Source organism: Anomaloglossus baeobatrachus, chromosome 11 (genome assembly GCF_048569485.1).
Source record: "Anomaloglossus baeobatrachus isolate aAnoBae1 chromosome 11, aAnoBae1.hap1, whole genome shotgun sequence".
Lineage (NCBI taxonomy): Eukaryota > Metazoa > Chordata > Amphibia > Anura > Aromobatidae > Anomaloglossus > Anomaloglossus baeobatrachus.
Window position 1 is genome coordinate 186,141,309 of NC_134363.1, and position 12,567 is coordinate 186,153,875.

The 12,567-nt window shown below is 51.9% G+C and overlaps 1 protein-coding gene across 1 annotated transcript in view; it reads left to right on the forward strand.

Moving 5' to 3' along the window:
* The first annotated feature begins 6,531 nt into the window (after window positions 1-6,531).
* VSIG10L2 (V-set and immunoglobulin domain containing 10 like 2) overlaps window positions 6,532-12,567 on the forward strand; it is a 50,870-nt gene continuing 44,834 nt past the window's right edge. The window contains exons 1-5 of the mRNA XM_075327991.1: window positions 6,532-6,622; window positions 6,956-7,060; window positions 9,324-9,647; window positions 9,786-10,061; window positions 11,210-11,485. Of these exons, the coding sequence (XP_075184106.1) occupies window positions 6,982-7,060; window positions 9,324-9,647; window positions 9,786-10,061; window positions 11,210-11,485 (955 nt within the window). The 5' untranslated portion in view covers window positions 6,532-6,622; window positions 6,956-6,981. The remainder of the gene's footprint in view (window positions 6,623-6,955; window positions 7,061-9,323; window positions 9,648-9,785; window positions 10,062-11,209; window positions 11,486-12,567) is intronic.

Sequence of the window (12,567 nt, forward strand, 5' to 3'; positions counted from 1 at the left end):
TATCGCGGGCACACGGCACCCAGCATGAGACGCGCATTATCCACACCGAGCTGCGGGTCTTTAGATGTTTGGAAAACTACAATTCCCAGCATGGTCTATTGACAGCAAAAGAAAAAAGTTACCGGGGCATTCTGGGAATTGTAGTTTTCAGAGATTTGGAGAGCCACATGTAGGCAATAGTGCCGCCACGTTCCCCTTTGCTGCGTCCTCTATAGATCCGGCTTAATTAACCCTTTATCACATTAGAGTTGTGGATCGCCGTAGCTCTGGGGAGGTCACATGTCACCATCCTGTTGTCACCCGGCCTCGCTGCTTTCGTATATTGTGCGCCCCCCCTGATACGCGACTCTCGGCCTAAATGACTAATGAGACAGAACACTTCATTCCTGCGTCTTCAGGTATCGAGTTCTGCAGTAACCGGACCTGGCTCCTTACAGGATGGAAGAACGGGCGAGGACGGCACCTCCATGCCGAAAAACAACTTACATTATAGGGGGATGTGGGGGACGGCGTGCAGGGAGTCACTGTGGGGTCCGCACTCCGACAAGACCCTCCGGGATTATAAATCACAATGTCACCTACAGGTGAATATGGGGCCCGTCCATTATAACGTCCCGGAATATGTATAAGATAATATCAGGAGGTCGGTGACCGCACGGGACTGTAACACCCCTGCATCTGATGGTCAGCACACGGTACTCCTGACAGTGCACACTGCTGCTGCAGAACCTCTTTATCACGTATCTCCTGGAGCGCCATTTCATTAACAAAATGTGAACACCTTTAAAATGAGGATGTTAGATGAGGTGGGTAGAGCCAGCGAAATGGGTGCCCCCTATATAGTGCCGGGAAGAGTGCGGCACCTGAAACAGTGCCAACCGCAATATGGTCCTATAATGTGCTACCCACACTGTACCCCTATAGAGAGAGGGGCAACCTCAGCAGGACACGTCCAGTGCCGGCCATGTTGTGCCCACCCTAAAGAGCCCACTACCCTTTACCCCCTCTTACATTACAAACCTCAGCAGGACACCTCCAGTGCCAGCCATGTTGTGCCCACCCTAAAGAGCCCACTACCCTTTACCCCCTCCTACATTACCAACCTCAGCAGGACACGTCCAGTGCCAGCCATGTTGTGCCCACCCTAAAGAGCCCACTACCCTTTACCCCCTCCTACATTACCAACCTCAGCAGGGCACGTCCAGTGCCGGCCATGTTGTGCCCACCCTAAAGAGCCCACTACCCTTTACCCCCTCCTACATTACCAACCTCAGCAGGACACGTCCAGTGCCGGCCATGTTGTGCCCACCCTAAAGAGCCCACTACCCTTTACCCCCTCCTACATTACCAACCTCAGCAGGGCACGTCCAGTGCCGGCCATGTTGTGCCCACCCTAAAGAGCCCACTACCCTTTACCCCCTCCTACATTACCATCATCAGCATGACTCGTCCAGTGCCGGCCATGTTGTGCCCACCCTAAAGAACCCACTACCCTTTACCCCCTCCTACATTACCAACCTCAGCAGGACACCTCCAGTGCCGGCCATGTTGTGCCCACCCTAAAGAGCCCACTACCCTTTACCCCCTCCTACATTACCAACCTCAGCAGGACACGTCCAGTGCCAGCCATGTTGTGCCCACCCTAAAGAGCCCACTACCCTTTACCCCCTCCTACATTACCATCATCAGCATGACCCGTCCAGTGCCGGCCATGTTGTGCCCACCCTAAAGAACCCACTACCCTTTACCCCCTCCTACATTACCAACCTCAGCAGGGCACGTCCAGTGCCGGCCATGTTGTGCCCACCCTAGAGAACCCACTACCCTTTACCCCCTCCTACATTACTAACCTCAGCAGGACACGTCCAGTGCCGGCCATGTTGTGCCCACCCTAAAGAGCCCACTATCCTTTACCCCCTCCTACATTACCAACCTCGGCATGACACGTTCAGTGCCAGCCATGTTGTGCCCACCCTAAAGAACCCACTACCCTTTACCCCCTCCTACATTACCAACCTCAGCAGGACACGTCCAGTGCCGGCCATGTTGTGCCCACCCTAAAGAGCCCACTACCCTTTACCCCCTGCTACATTACCAACCTCAGCAGGACACGTCCAGTGCCGGCCATGTTGTGCCCACCCTAAAGAGCCCATTACCCTTTACCCCCTCCTACATTACCATCCTCAGCAGGGCACGTCCAGTGCCGGCCATGTTGTGCCCACCCTAAAGAACCCACTACCCTTTACCCCCTCCTACATTACTAACCTCAGAGGACACGTCCAGTGCCGGCCATGTTGTGCCCACCCTAGAGAACCCACTACCCTTTACCCCCTCCTACATTACCAACCTCAGCAGGACACGTCCAGTGCCGGCCATGTTGTGCCCACCCTAAAGAACCCACTACCCTTTACCCCCTCCTACATTACCATCCTCAGAGGACACGTCCAGTGCCGGCCATGTTGTGCCCACCCTAAAGAACCCACTACCCTTTACCCCCTCCTACATTACTAACCTCAGAGGACACGTCCAGTGCCGGCCATGTTGTGCCCACCCTAGAGAACCCACTACCCTTTACCCCCTCCTACATTACCAACCTCAGCAGGGCCCGTCCAGTGCCGGCCATGTTGTGCCCACCCTAAAGAACCCACTACCCTTTACCCCCTCCTACATTACCATCCTCAGCAGGGCACATCCAGTGCCGGCCATGTTGTGCCCACCCTAAAGAGCCCACTACCCTTTACCCCCTCCTACATTACCAACCTCAGCAGGACACGTCCAGTGCCGGCCATGTTGTGCCCACCCTAGAGAACCCACTACCCTTTACCCCCTCCTACATTACTAACCTCAGAGGACACGTCCAGTGCCGGCCATGTTGTGCCCACCCTAGAGAACCCACTACCCTTTACCCCCTCCTACATTACCATCCGCAGCAGGACACGTCCAGTGCCGGCCATGTTGTGCCCACCCTAAAGAGCCCACTACCCTTTATCCCTCCTACATTACCAACCTCAGCAGGGTACCTCCAGTGCCGGCCATGTTGTGCCCACCCTAAAGAGCCCACTACCCTTTACCCCCTCCTACATTACCATCCGCAGCAGGACACGTCCAGTGCCGGCCATGTTGTGCCCACCCTAAAGAGCCCACTACCCTTTACCCCCTCCTACATTACTAACCTCAGCAGGGTACCTCCAGTGCCGGCCATGTTGTGCCCACCCTAGAGAACCCACTACCCTTTACCCCCTCCTACATTACCATCCGCAGCATGACACGTCCAGTGCCGGCCATGTTGTGCCCACCCTAAAGAGCCCACTACCCTTTACCCCCTCCTACATTACCAACCTCAGCAGGGCACGTCCAGTGCCAGCCATGTTGTGCCCACCCTAGAGAACCCACTACCCTTTACCCCCTCCTACATTACCATCCGCAGCATGACACGTCCAGTGCCGGCCATGTTGTGCCCACCCTAAAGAGCCCACTACCCTTTACCCCCTCCTACATTACTAACCTCAGCATGACCCGTCCACTGCCGGCCATGTTGTGCCCACCCAAAAGAGCCCACTACCCTTTACCCCCTCCTACATTACTAACCTCAGCAGGGCACGTCCAGTGCGGCCATGTTGTGCCCACCCTAAAGAGCCCACTACCCTTTACCCCCTCCTACATTACTAACCTCAGCAGGGCACGTCCAGTGCCGGCCATGTTGTGCCCACCCTAAAGAGCCCACTACCCTTTACCCCCTCCTACATTACCATCCGCAGCATGACACGTCCAGTGCCGGCCATGTTGTGCCCACCCTAAAGAACCCACTACCCTTTACCCCCTCCTACATTACTAACCTCAGCAGGACACGTCCAGTGCCGGCCATGTTGTGCCCACCCTAAAGAGCCCACTACCCTTTATCCCCTCCTACATTACCAACCTCAGCAGGACACGTCCAGTGCCGGCCATGTTGTGCCCACCCTAAAGAACCCACTACCCTTTACCCCCTCCTACATTACTAACCTCAGCAGGGCACGTCCAGTGCGGCCATGTTGTGCCCACCCTAAAGAGCCCACTATCCTTTACCCCCTCTTACATTACCAACCTCAGCAGGGCACGTCCAGTGCCGGCCATGTTGTGCCCACCCTAAAGAACCCACTACCCTTTACCCCCTCCTACATTACCAACCTCAGCAGGACACGTCCAGTGCCGGCCATGTTGTGCCCACCCTAAAGAACCCACTACCCTTTACCCCCTCCTACATTACTAACCTCAGCATGACCCGTCCACTGCCGGCCATGTTGTGCCCACCCTAAAGAACCCACTACCCTTTACCCCCTCCTACATTACTAACCTCAGCAGGACACGTCCAGTGCCGGCCATGTTGTGCCCACCCTAAAGAGCCCACTACCCTTTACCCCCTCCTACATTACTAACCTCAGCAGGGCACGTCCAGTGCCGGCCATGTTGTGCCCACCCTAGAGAACCCACTACCCTTTACCCCCTCCTACATTACCATCCGCAGCATGACACGTCCAGTGCCGGCCATGTTGTGCCCACCCTAAAGAGCCCACTACCCTTTACCCCCTCCTACATTACCAACCTCAGCAGGGCACGTCCAGTGCCAGCCATGTTGTGCCCACCCTAGAGAACCCACTACCCTTTACCCCCTCCTACATTACCATCCGCAGCATGACACGTCCAGTGCCGGCCATGTTGTGCCCACCCTAAAGAGCCCACTACCCTTTACCCCCTCCTACATTACTAACCTCAGCAGGGCACGTCCAGTGCCGGCCATGTTGTGCCCACCCTAAAGAGCCCACTACCCTTTACCCCCTCCTACATTACTAACCTCAGCAGGGCACGTCCAGTGCCGGCCATGTTGTGCCCACCCTAAAGAACCCACTACCCTTTACCCCCTCCTACATTACTAACCTCAGCTGGACACGTCCAGTGCCGGCCATGTTGTGCCCACCCTAAAGAGCCCACTACCCTTTACCCCCTCCTACATTACCAACCTCAGCAGGACACGTCCAGTGCCGGCCATGTTGTGCCCACCCTAAAGAACCCACTACCCTTTACCCCCTCCTACATTACTAACCTCAGCAGGACACGTCCAGTGCGGCCATGTTGTGCCCACCATCCTTTACCCCCTCTTACATTACCAACCTCAGCAGGGCACGTCCAGTGCCGGCCATGTTGTGCCCACCCTAAAGAACCCACTACCCTTTACCCCCTCCTACATTACCAACCTCAGCAGGACACGTCCAGTGCCGGCCATGTTCTGCCCACCCTAAAGAACCCACTACCCTTTACCCCCTCCTACATTACTAACCTCAGCAGGACACGTCCAGTGCCGGCCATGTTGTGCCCACCCTAAAGAGCCCACTACCCTTTACCCCCTCCTACATTACTAACCTCAGCAGGACACGTCCAGTGCGGCCATGTTGTGCCCACCCTAAAGAGCCCACTACCCTTTACCCCTCCTACATTACTAACCTCAGCAGGACACGTCCAGTGCCGGCCATGTTGTGCCCACCCTAAAGAGCCCACTACCCTTTACCCCCTCCTACATTACTAACCTCAGAGGACACCTCCAGTGCCGGCCATGTTGTGCCCACCCTACAGAAACCCCGTCTTTTGTGCCATTTACTTACAATCTACAGGCTGATGCTATATTAATGAAGCTCTCCAATGTGCGATCCTGATGCTGCACTTTTTTTTTTGTTGGACAGATCCTCCTGGTTCTCCGACCCCGGTCTTCTCACAGTAGTTAATAGTGATCAGCGCCCCAGACCAATTTGTCTACCATTACAGTCCCAGCAGAACCATCACCCAACTTTCCTAGATTCCTGAATGGCACATGTGTCTGGTGATGCAGTTGGGGCATCTTCACATGCAGCTGCAGAAAAACACATAGGAAAAATGAAGTCTGAAATACCTTTGGAAACTTCTGAGACTCTTTAAAAAAAAAAAAAAGTTTCTTATGTGGTTTTAATTACTTAAAGGGAATCTGTCACCAGGTTTTTGCCATCTAATCTGAGAGCAGCATAATATAGGGCAGAGACCCTGATTCCAGCGATGTCATTTACTGGACTGCTTAGTGTAGTTTTGATAAAATCACTGATTAATCAGCAGGAGATTATCATTGCAGGACTACTTGGCGTGCTGCAGGTAGTCCAGCATATCCCTGTGCTCTGTATAACTAGATCTGCAGCAGAGAAAACATTGATTTTATCAAAATGACAGCAAACAGCTCAGTAAGTGACACATCACTGGAATCAGGGGCTCTGCCTCTACATTATGCTGCTCTCAGATGGGGGAGCAGAAACCTGGTGACAGATTCTTCGAGAAGACGTTCCCTGCATTTCTGAGCTATTGTTTGATGATTGCGCAGTTGAAATAATCTATACAAATGTATCATTTTTATTTTTTTGCATTTCCATGGATTAAAATAATAAATGGCATCGTCCTATAATATCCGCACGGTCAGACAGCGCTGCCTCCGAGGAGTAGGGGAATCTGTGATCACCTCTGCGGGATCTGGCTGCGGGATCTGGCTGCGGGATCGGCTGTCACCCAGCTTTTCTGACAGGAGCGTGACGGCGGCGGTGGCGGGGTGTGCCCAGGCTCCAGCGCCATGGTCAGTGCTCTTCCTTTACCTTTCTTTTCTGTCTGCGATCGCTTTATCCACTTACCTTAATAACCTTAAAGATTAATATCCCGGCTGCAGAGCAGACCTCAGGCTGCAGGTTTCAGGTTCAGGGGAGCGCTGCTCCGGCTCCTGCATTATACATGATGATAGGAGCACAGTGTGTAACAGGAAACACGATTAGCGGCCCGGGCTGAATAATTTACTGCGCGAAACGCGATAGCCAGTATGGAAATTGTGAGCGAATTCCATCAGTAGAGATTGCAGTGGACGCGGCTTGGCAGAGGGTAATCTGGCCACACATCTGACCACTTCTCCTCGCAGGTTTCATCCAGGAGCGACATGGGGACATGGATTATGGTGTGACCAGGGATTGCAAACTGCAGAAACTGCTCGCCATCCTGTGCGCCCTCCACACGCTGACACTGGGTGAGTACACCGACCACCGGCAGAGGCAGGCTGCAGGCGGGGACCCCGATATCTACGGGAGCACTGCACATAGGCACAATGTACGGAGCCTCCACACGCTGACACTGGGTGAGTACACCGACCACCGGCGGGGGGAGGGGGCTGCAGGCGGGGACCCCGATATGTACGGGAGCACTGCACATAGGCACCAATGTACGGAGCCTCCACACGCTGACACTGGGTGAGTACACCGACCACCGGCGGGGACCCCGATATGTACGGGAGCACTGCACATAGGCACAATGTACGGAGCCTCCACACGCTGACACTGGGTGAGTACACCGACCACCGGCGGGGACCCCGATATGTACGGGAGCACTGCACATAGGCACAATGTATGGAGCCTCCACAAAAATAACATTACTGTGAAGATGGAGGGAATTAGCTGCAGTTTATCAGGACCGGACGTCGCAGCTTTACTTACTTTATCTGACTTATTGCACCCGACATTAAAACCTCTAGTCCCGGTGCACAGGAGGCGAGGAGGGGGCAGCACAGACCGAGGTGGTCCCGGGAGGAGACCCTCTAGAGCAGGCGCTAGAGATCATAGAGACGAAGAACCATGATGGGATTTGAAAGACATAGGATGTTTTAATTAATGGGGAAAATGTCATTATATATATATATTTATTTTTTTCGATCCTTTTGCAACTTTCCTTCTATTCCTGTTTCTTTTTTTCCTTGCACTGAAGGCTAAGTTCACACAGGGCATCTTTTGATGCATCTTTGGTGCGTTTTTGAGCTCACAAAGATGTAGCTAAATGTATGCATTTCCTTCCTCCAGCAAAGTCTATGAGATTTCTATATTGCTGTCCACACTGGGCATCTTTTGTTGGCTGCGTTTCTACATTTTTGCAGCATTTTGGAGCCCTTCCAGTCAATAGATCTGACTTAAAAACGCATTGGGCAAAAGGCGGTAAAAACGCAGTGCATTCGTGTTGCATTTTTGCCGTGGTGCGTTTTTGTTACATTTTTACCGCGGTGCATTTTTGGTACATTTTTGCTGCGGTATGTTTTTGGTGCATTTTTGCCGCAGTGTGGTTTTGGTGCATTTTTGCCCACAGTATGTTTTTGGTGCATTTTTGCTGCGGTATGTTTTTGGTACATTTTTGCTGCGGTATGTTCTTGGTGCATTTTTGCCGCAGTGTGGTTTTGGTGCATTTTTGCCCACAGTATGTTTTTGGTGCATTTTTGCCGCAATGCATTTTTGGTGCATTTTTGCCACGGTATGTTTTTGTTGCATTTTTGCTGCGGTGCGTTTTTGGTGCATTTTTTGCCACAGTGTGTTTTTGGTGCATTTTTGCCGCAGTACGTTTTTGTTGCATTTTTGCCGTGGTGCATTTTTGGTGCATTTTTTGCTGCGGTAGGTTTTTAGTGCATTTTTGATGCACTCAATATGCACTGGAAAAAATATGCCGCGTGTGAAGACAGCATAAAGCAAACATCTCATAGATGGGCACTTATAGGGCGCCTCACTCTTGGGGGTACATCATTGCTCATTCAGACGTCAGGGGATTTCTTTACACGAGAAGGAAACCATTTTTAATCACAGTGCTGGATGCACATTTCATGCGTTTTGCTGAATGCACATTTCATCCGTTTTGCTGGATGCACATTTCATCCGTTTTGCTGGATGCACATTTCATCCGTTTTGCTGGATGCACATTTCATCCGTTTTGCTGGATGCACGTTTCATCCGTTTTGCTGGATGCACATTTCATCCGTTTTGCTGGATGCACATTTCATCCGTTTTGCTGGATGCACATTTCATCCGTTTTGCTGGAGGCACATTTCATCCGTTTTGCTGGATGCACATTTCATCCGTTTTGCTGGATGCACATTTCATCCGTTTTGCTGGAGGCACATTTCATCCGTTTTTTACAATCTGTGTGATATCCAATTTTCTCGAATGCGAGACAGATGATAATTTTTTTGGGGAGGCAGAAAATCGGTCCCTTCCCCCCAAAAAGTGAAAATGTGAACACGCCATAGACTCCAATGGGTACATGTTCTTTAAATGATAAACACAGATATACATGTCTGAATGTGGTGTAAAGCTGAATCAGATTTGACACCGGATCCGCTCTGAATTTTGCATTTGGTGCAGATTTGGTGCAGATTTTCCCCTTCCTGGAGATTTATTCTGTAGGGATACAGACCCTCCGCAGCGAGGCTTCTATGATATTTGTGGTCCTAATCGATGCATGTCTCCTTTTTGCCCCAGGTGAGGCTGTGAGCGCGGACAGTAAGGTGCAGTCGGTGAGCGGGGTGCTGGGCCGATCCGTGCAGCTGAAGTGCGGAGACATTGACTCGTCCTTCGTCCTCATCTGGACGTTCATTATCGTCGGGACGGATGATATAATCCTCATCGCTCGTAAGGGGAATGTGTACGAGGAAGCCTCGGCCCTGGGACTGGTCACGCTGGCCGGCAGCTCTCTGGTGATAGACAGGCTGAAGCTGGGCGCGGAGGGACGGTACACGTGTATAGCCTTCAGGGAGGACACCTACATCTCCGCGCCCACCATCTACATCCACCTGACTGTCCTAGGTAAGGCGTCCATCACATCTCCTCACAGCTGATGGTTTGTTACAATGTATATAACGCACTGATGCACTGTAACAAACCATCAGCTGTGGAAGTACAGTGCGCTCCATCCCTCCCCTCAGTGTGACTTTCCTCTTCTAGTGCCGGTCTCCAGGCCCAGTCTACAAATAGACAAGCAGACGCCGGTGGAAGGGTCCGCGGTGGGGCTGTCCTGTGCGGTCGAGGTTGGGACTGGACCCATCAGCTTCATCTGGCAGAGACACACGATACTGGACGGGACATTTACTGTACACGAGGGCAACAACAGCGTCCTCAGCCTGGACCCAGCCACGCGGTCACACACCGGCTGGTACACCTGCACGGCCAAGAACATGGTCAACGAGGAGACCAGCGGCAGGCTCTACCTGGACGTCATATGTGAGTCCTCACATCCACAGTACTGTGTGCTGACCTCTGATCTGCAGGAACGGGCAATTATCTGCTAGATTCTACTATAATGCAGTGCATCAGTAATGTTATGTATGTAGACAGTGACTCCACCAGCAGAACAGTGAGTGCAGCTCTGGAGGATAATACAGGAGGTAACTCATGATCAGTAATGTTATGTATGTAGACAGTGACTCCACCAGCAGAATAGTGAGTGCAGCTCTGGAGGATAATACAGGAGGTAACTCAGGATCAGTAATGTAATGTATGTATACAGTGACTCCACCAGCAGAACAGTGAGTGCAGCTCTGGAGGATAATACAGGAGGTAACTCAGGATCAGTAATGTAATGTACACAGTGACTGCACCAGCAGAATAGTGAGTGCAGCTCTGGAGGATAATACAGGAGGTAACTCAGGATCAGTAATGTAATGTATGTACACAGTGACTACACCAGCAGAATAGTGAGTGCAGCTCTGGAGTATAATACAGGAGGTAACTCAGGATCAGTAATGTAATGTATAAACACAGTGACTGCACCAGCAGAATAGTGAGTGCAGCTCTGGAGTATAATACAGGAGGTAACTCAGGATCAGTAATGTAATGTATAAACACAGTGACTGCACCAGCAGAATAGTGAATGCAGCTCTGGAGTATAATACAGGAGGTAACTCGGGGTCAGTAATGTAATGTATGTACACAGTGACTGCACCAGCAGAATAGTGAGTGCAGCTCTGGAGTATAATACAGGAGGTAACTCGGGGTCAGTAATGTAATGTATGTTTACAGTGATTGCACCAGCAGAATAGTGAGTGCAGCTCTGGAGTATAATACAGGAGGTAACTCGGGGTCAGTAATGTAATGTGTGCAGTGACTGCACCAGCAGAATAGTGAGTGCAGCTCTGGAGTATAATACAGCAGGTAACTTGGGGTCAGTAATGTAATGTATGTACACAGTGACTGCACCAGCAGAATAGTGAGTGCAGCTCTGGAGGATAATACAGGAGGTAACTTGGGGTCAGTAATGTAATGTGTGCAGTGACTCTTCTGTACGTGTAACCTGGAGACAATGCTGTGCATTTCCTTTTTTTGGCACACATCTTGCGCCTCGGTAACGGCTCGTCGGCTGTTTCTTCTAGACGGCCCTGATGAACCGGAAATCACCATTAAGCCATACGCCATCAGTGAGACTGGTTTTGCTGCCAACGAGCTGGAGGAGGTGACTCTGAACTGCTCGGCGTCTTCCAACCCTCCATGCCACTATGTCTGGTTCTACAACAACTCTCAGATGTACACGGGTCAGATGTACGTGATCCCCAGGATCTCCCGCAGCCAGACGGGCATGTACACCTGCCTGGCCCAGAACGCCCACCTCAACACGCGGACACAGAGCACCATCATCCTCACCGTCTACTGTAAGTGCGATGCTCCCGCTCCTCTACAGAGAGTTTCCAAATGTATTATCTGATATTGGAGCAAACAATCTGCAGCTTTGTGACCCACTCTGGGTACAATTCCTCATTGCATTCAAGGTGTCTGCTTGCTGTCAGTGAATAAGAACATTTTTATTTACATGCAAATGGTGAGGACATCAACAAACCTTATGTGTCCACGGGAGCTTGCATCTGCGGATTTTGCCGCGGAAAACCTGCAGATTTTTCTGGATTTTCCAGATAAATCCGCAGGTTTTAGCATGTACAGTCACTTCCCATGTTATCCTATGGGACATGGGGAGTGCTGTGTCCACGCTGCGGAAAGTGCGGCTGTCGAACATGCTGCGGATGTAGGCATCCGCATGTATAATTGCATGTCAATTATTCATGCGGAATTACCTGCGCATGTCCCAGCCCTCCGCTATGGAGATAAGAGGCCGGGACGTCCACAGGTAAGCCGCATGAATGTCCGCATGTTTCCCGCAGCTATTCCGCTGTAATCTAGCAGCTAAAAATAGCTGCGGACGCCGGCGGGCAGCTGCGGGAAACATGCGCTCGTACCTGCGGATACATCCGCAGGTACGAGCGCCCGTGGGCACATAGCCTTAGACTCTCGTCCTAAAAATTGTGAGGAATTAAAATGCAAAGTATATGGAAAAGATTGTATATCTTGTCTGGTTCCTGCCTGTTATCTCAGCATCTGCTGTCTGCAGTGTCTATGATGTGCCGCCATCCGGGGTGTATGATGTGCCGCCATCCGGGGTGTATGATGTGCCGCCATCCGGGGTGTATGATGTGCCGCCATCCGGGGTGTATGATGTGCCGCCATCTGGGGTGTATGATGTGCCGCCATCTGGGGTGTATGATGTGCCGCCATCTGGTGTGTATGATGTGCCGCCATCTGGTGTGTATGATGTGCCGCCATCTGGTGTGTATGATGTGCCGCCATCTGGTGTGTATGATGTGCCGCCATCTGGGGTGTATGATGTGCCGCCATCTGGGGTGTATGATGTGCCGCCATCTGGGGTGTATGATGTGCCGCCATCTGGGGTGTATGATGTGCC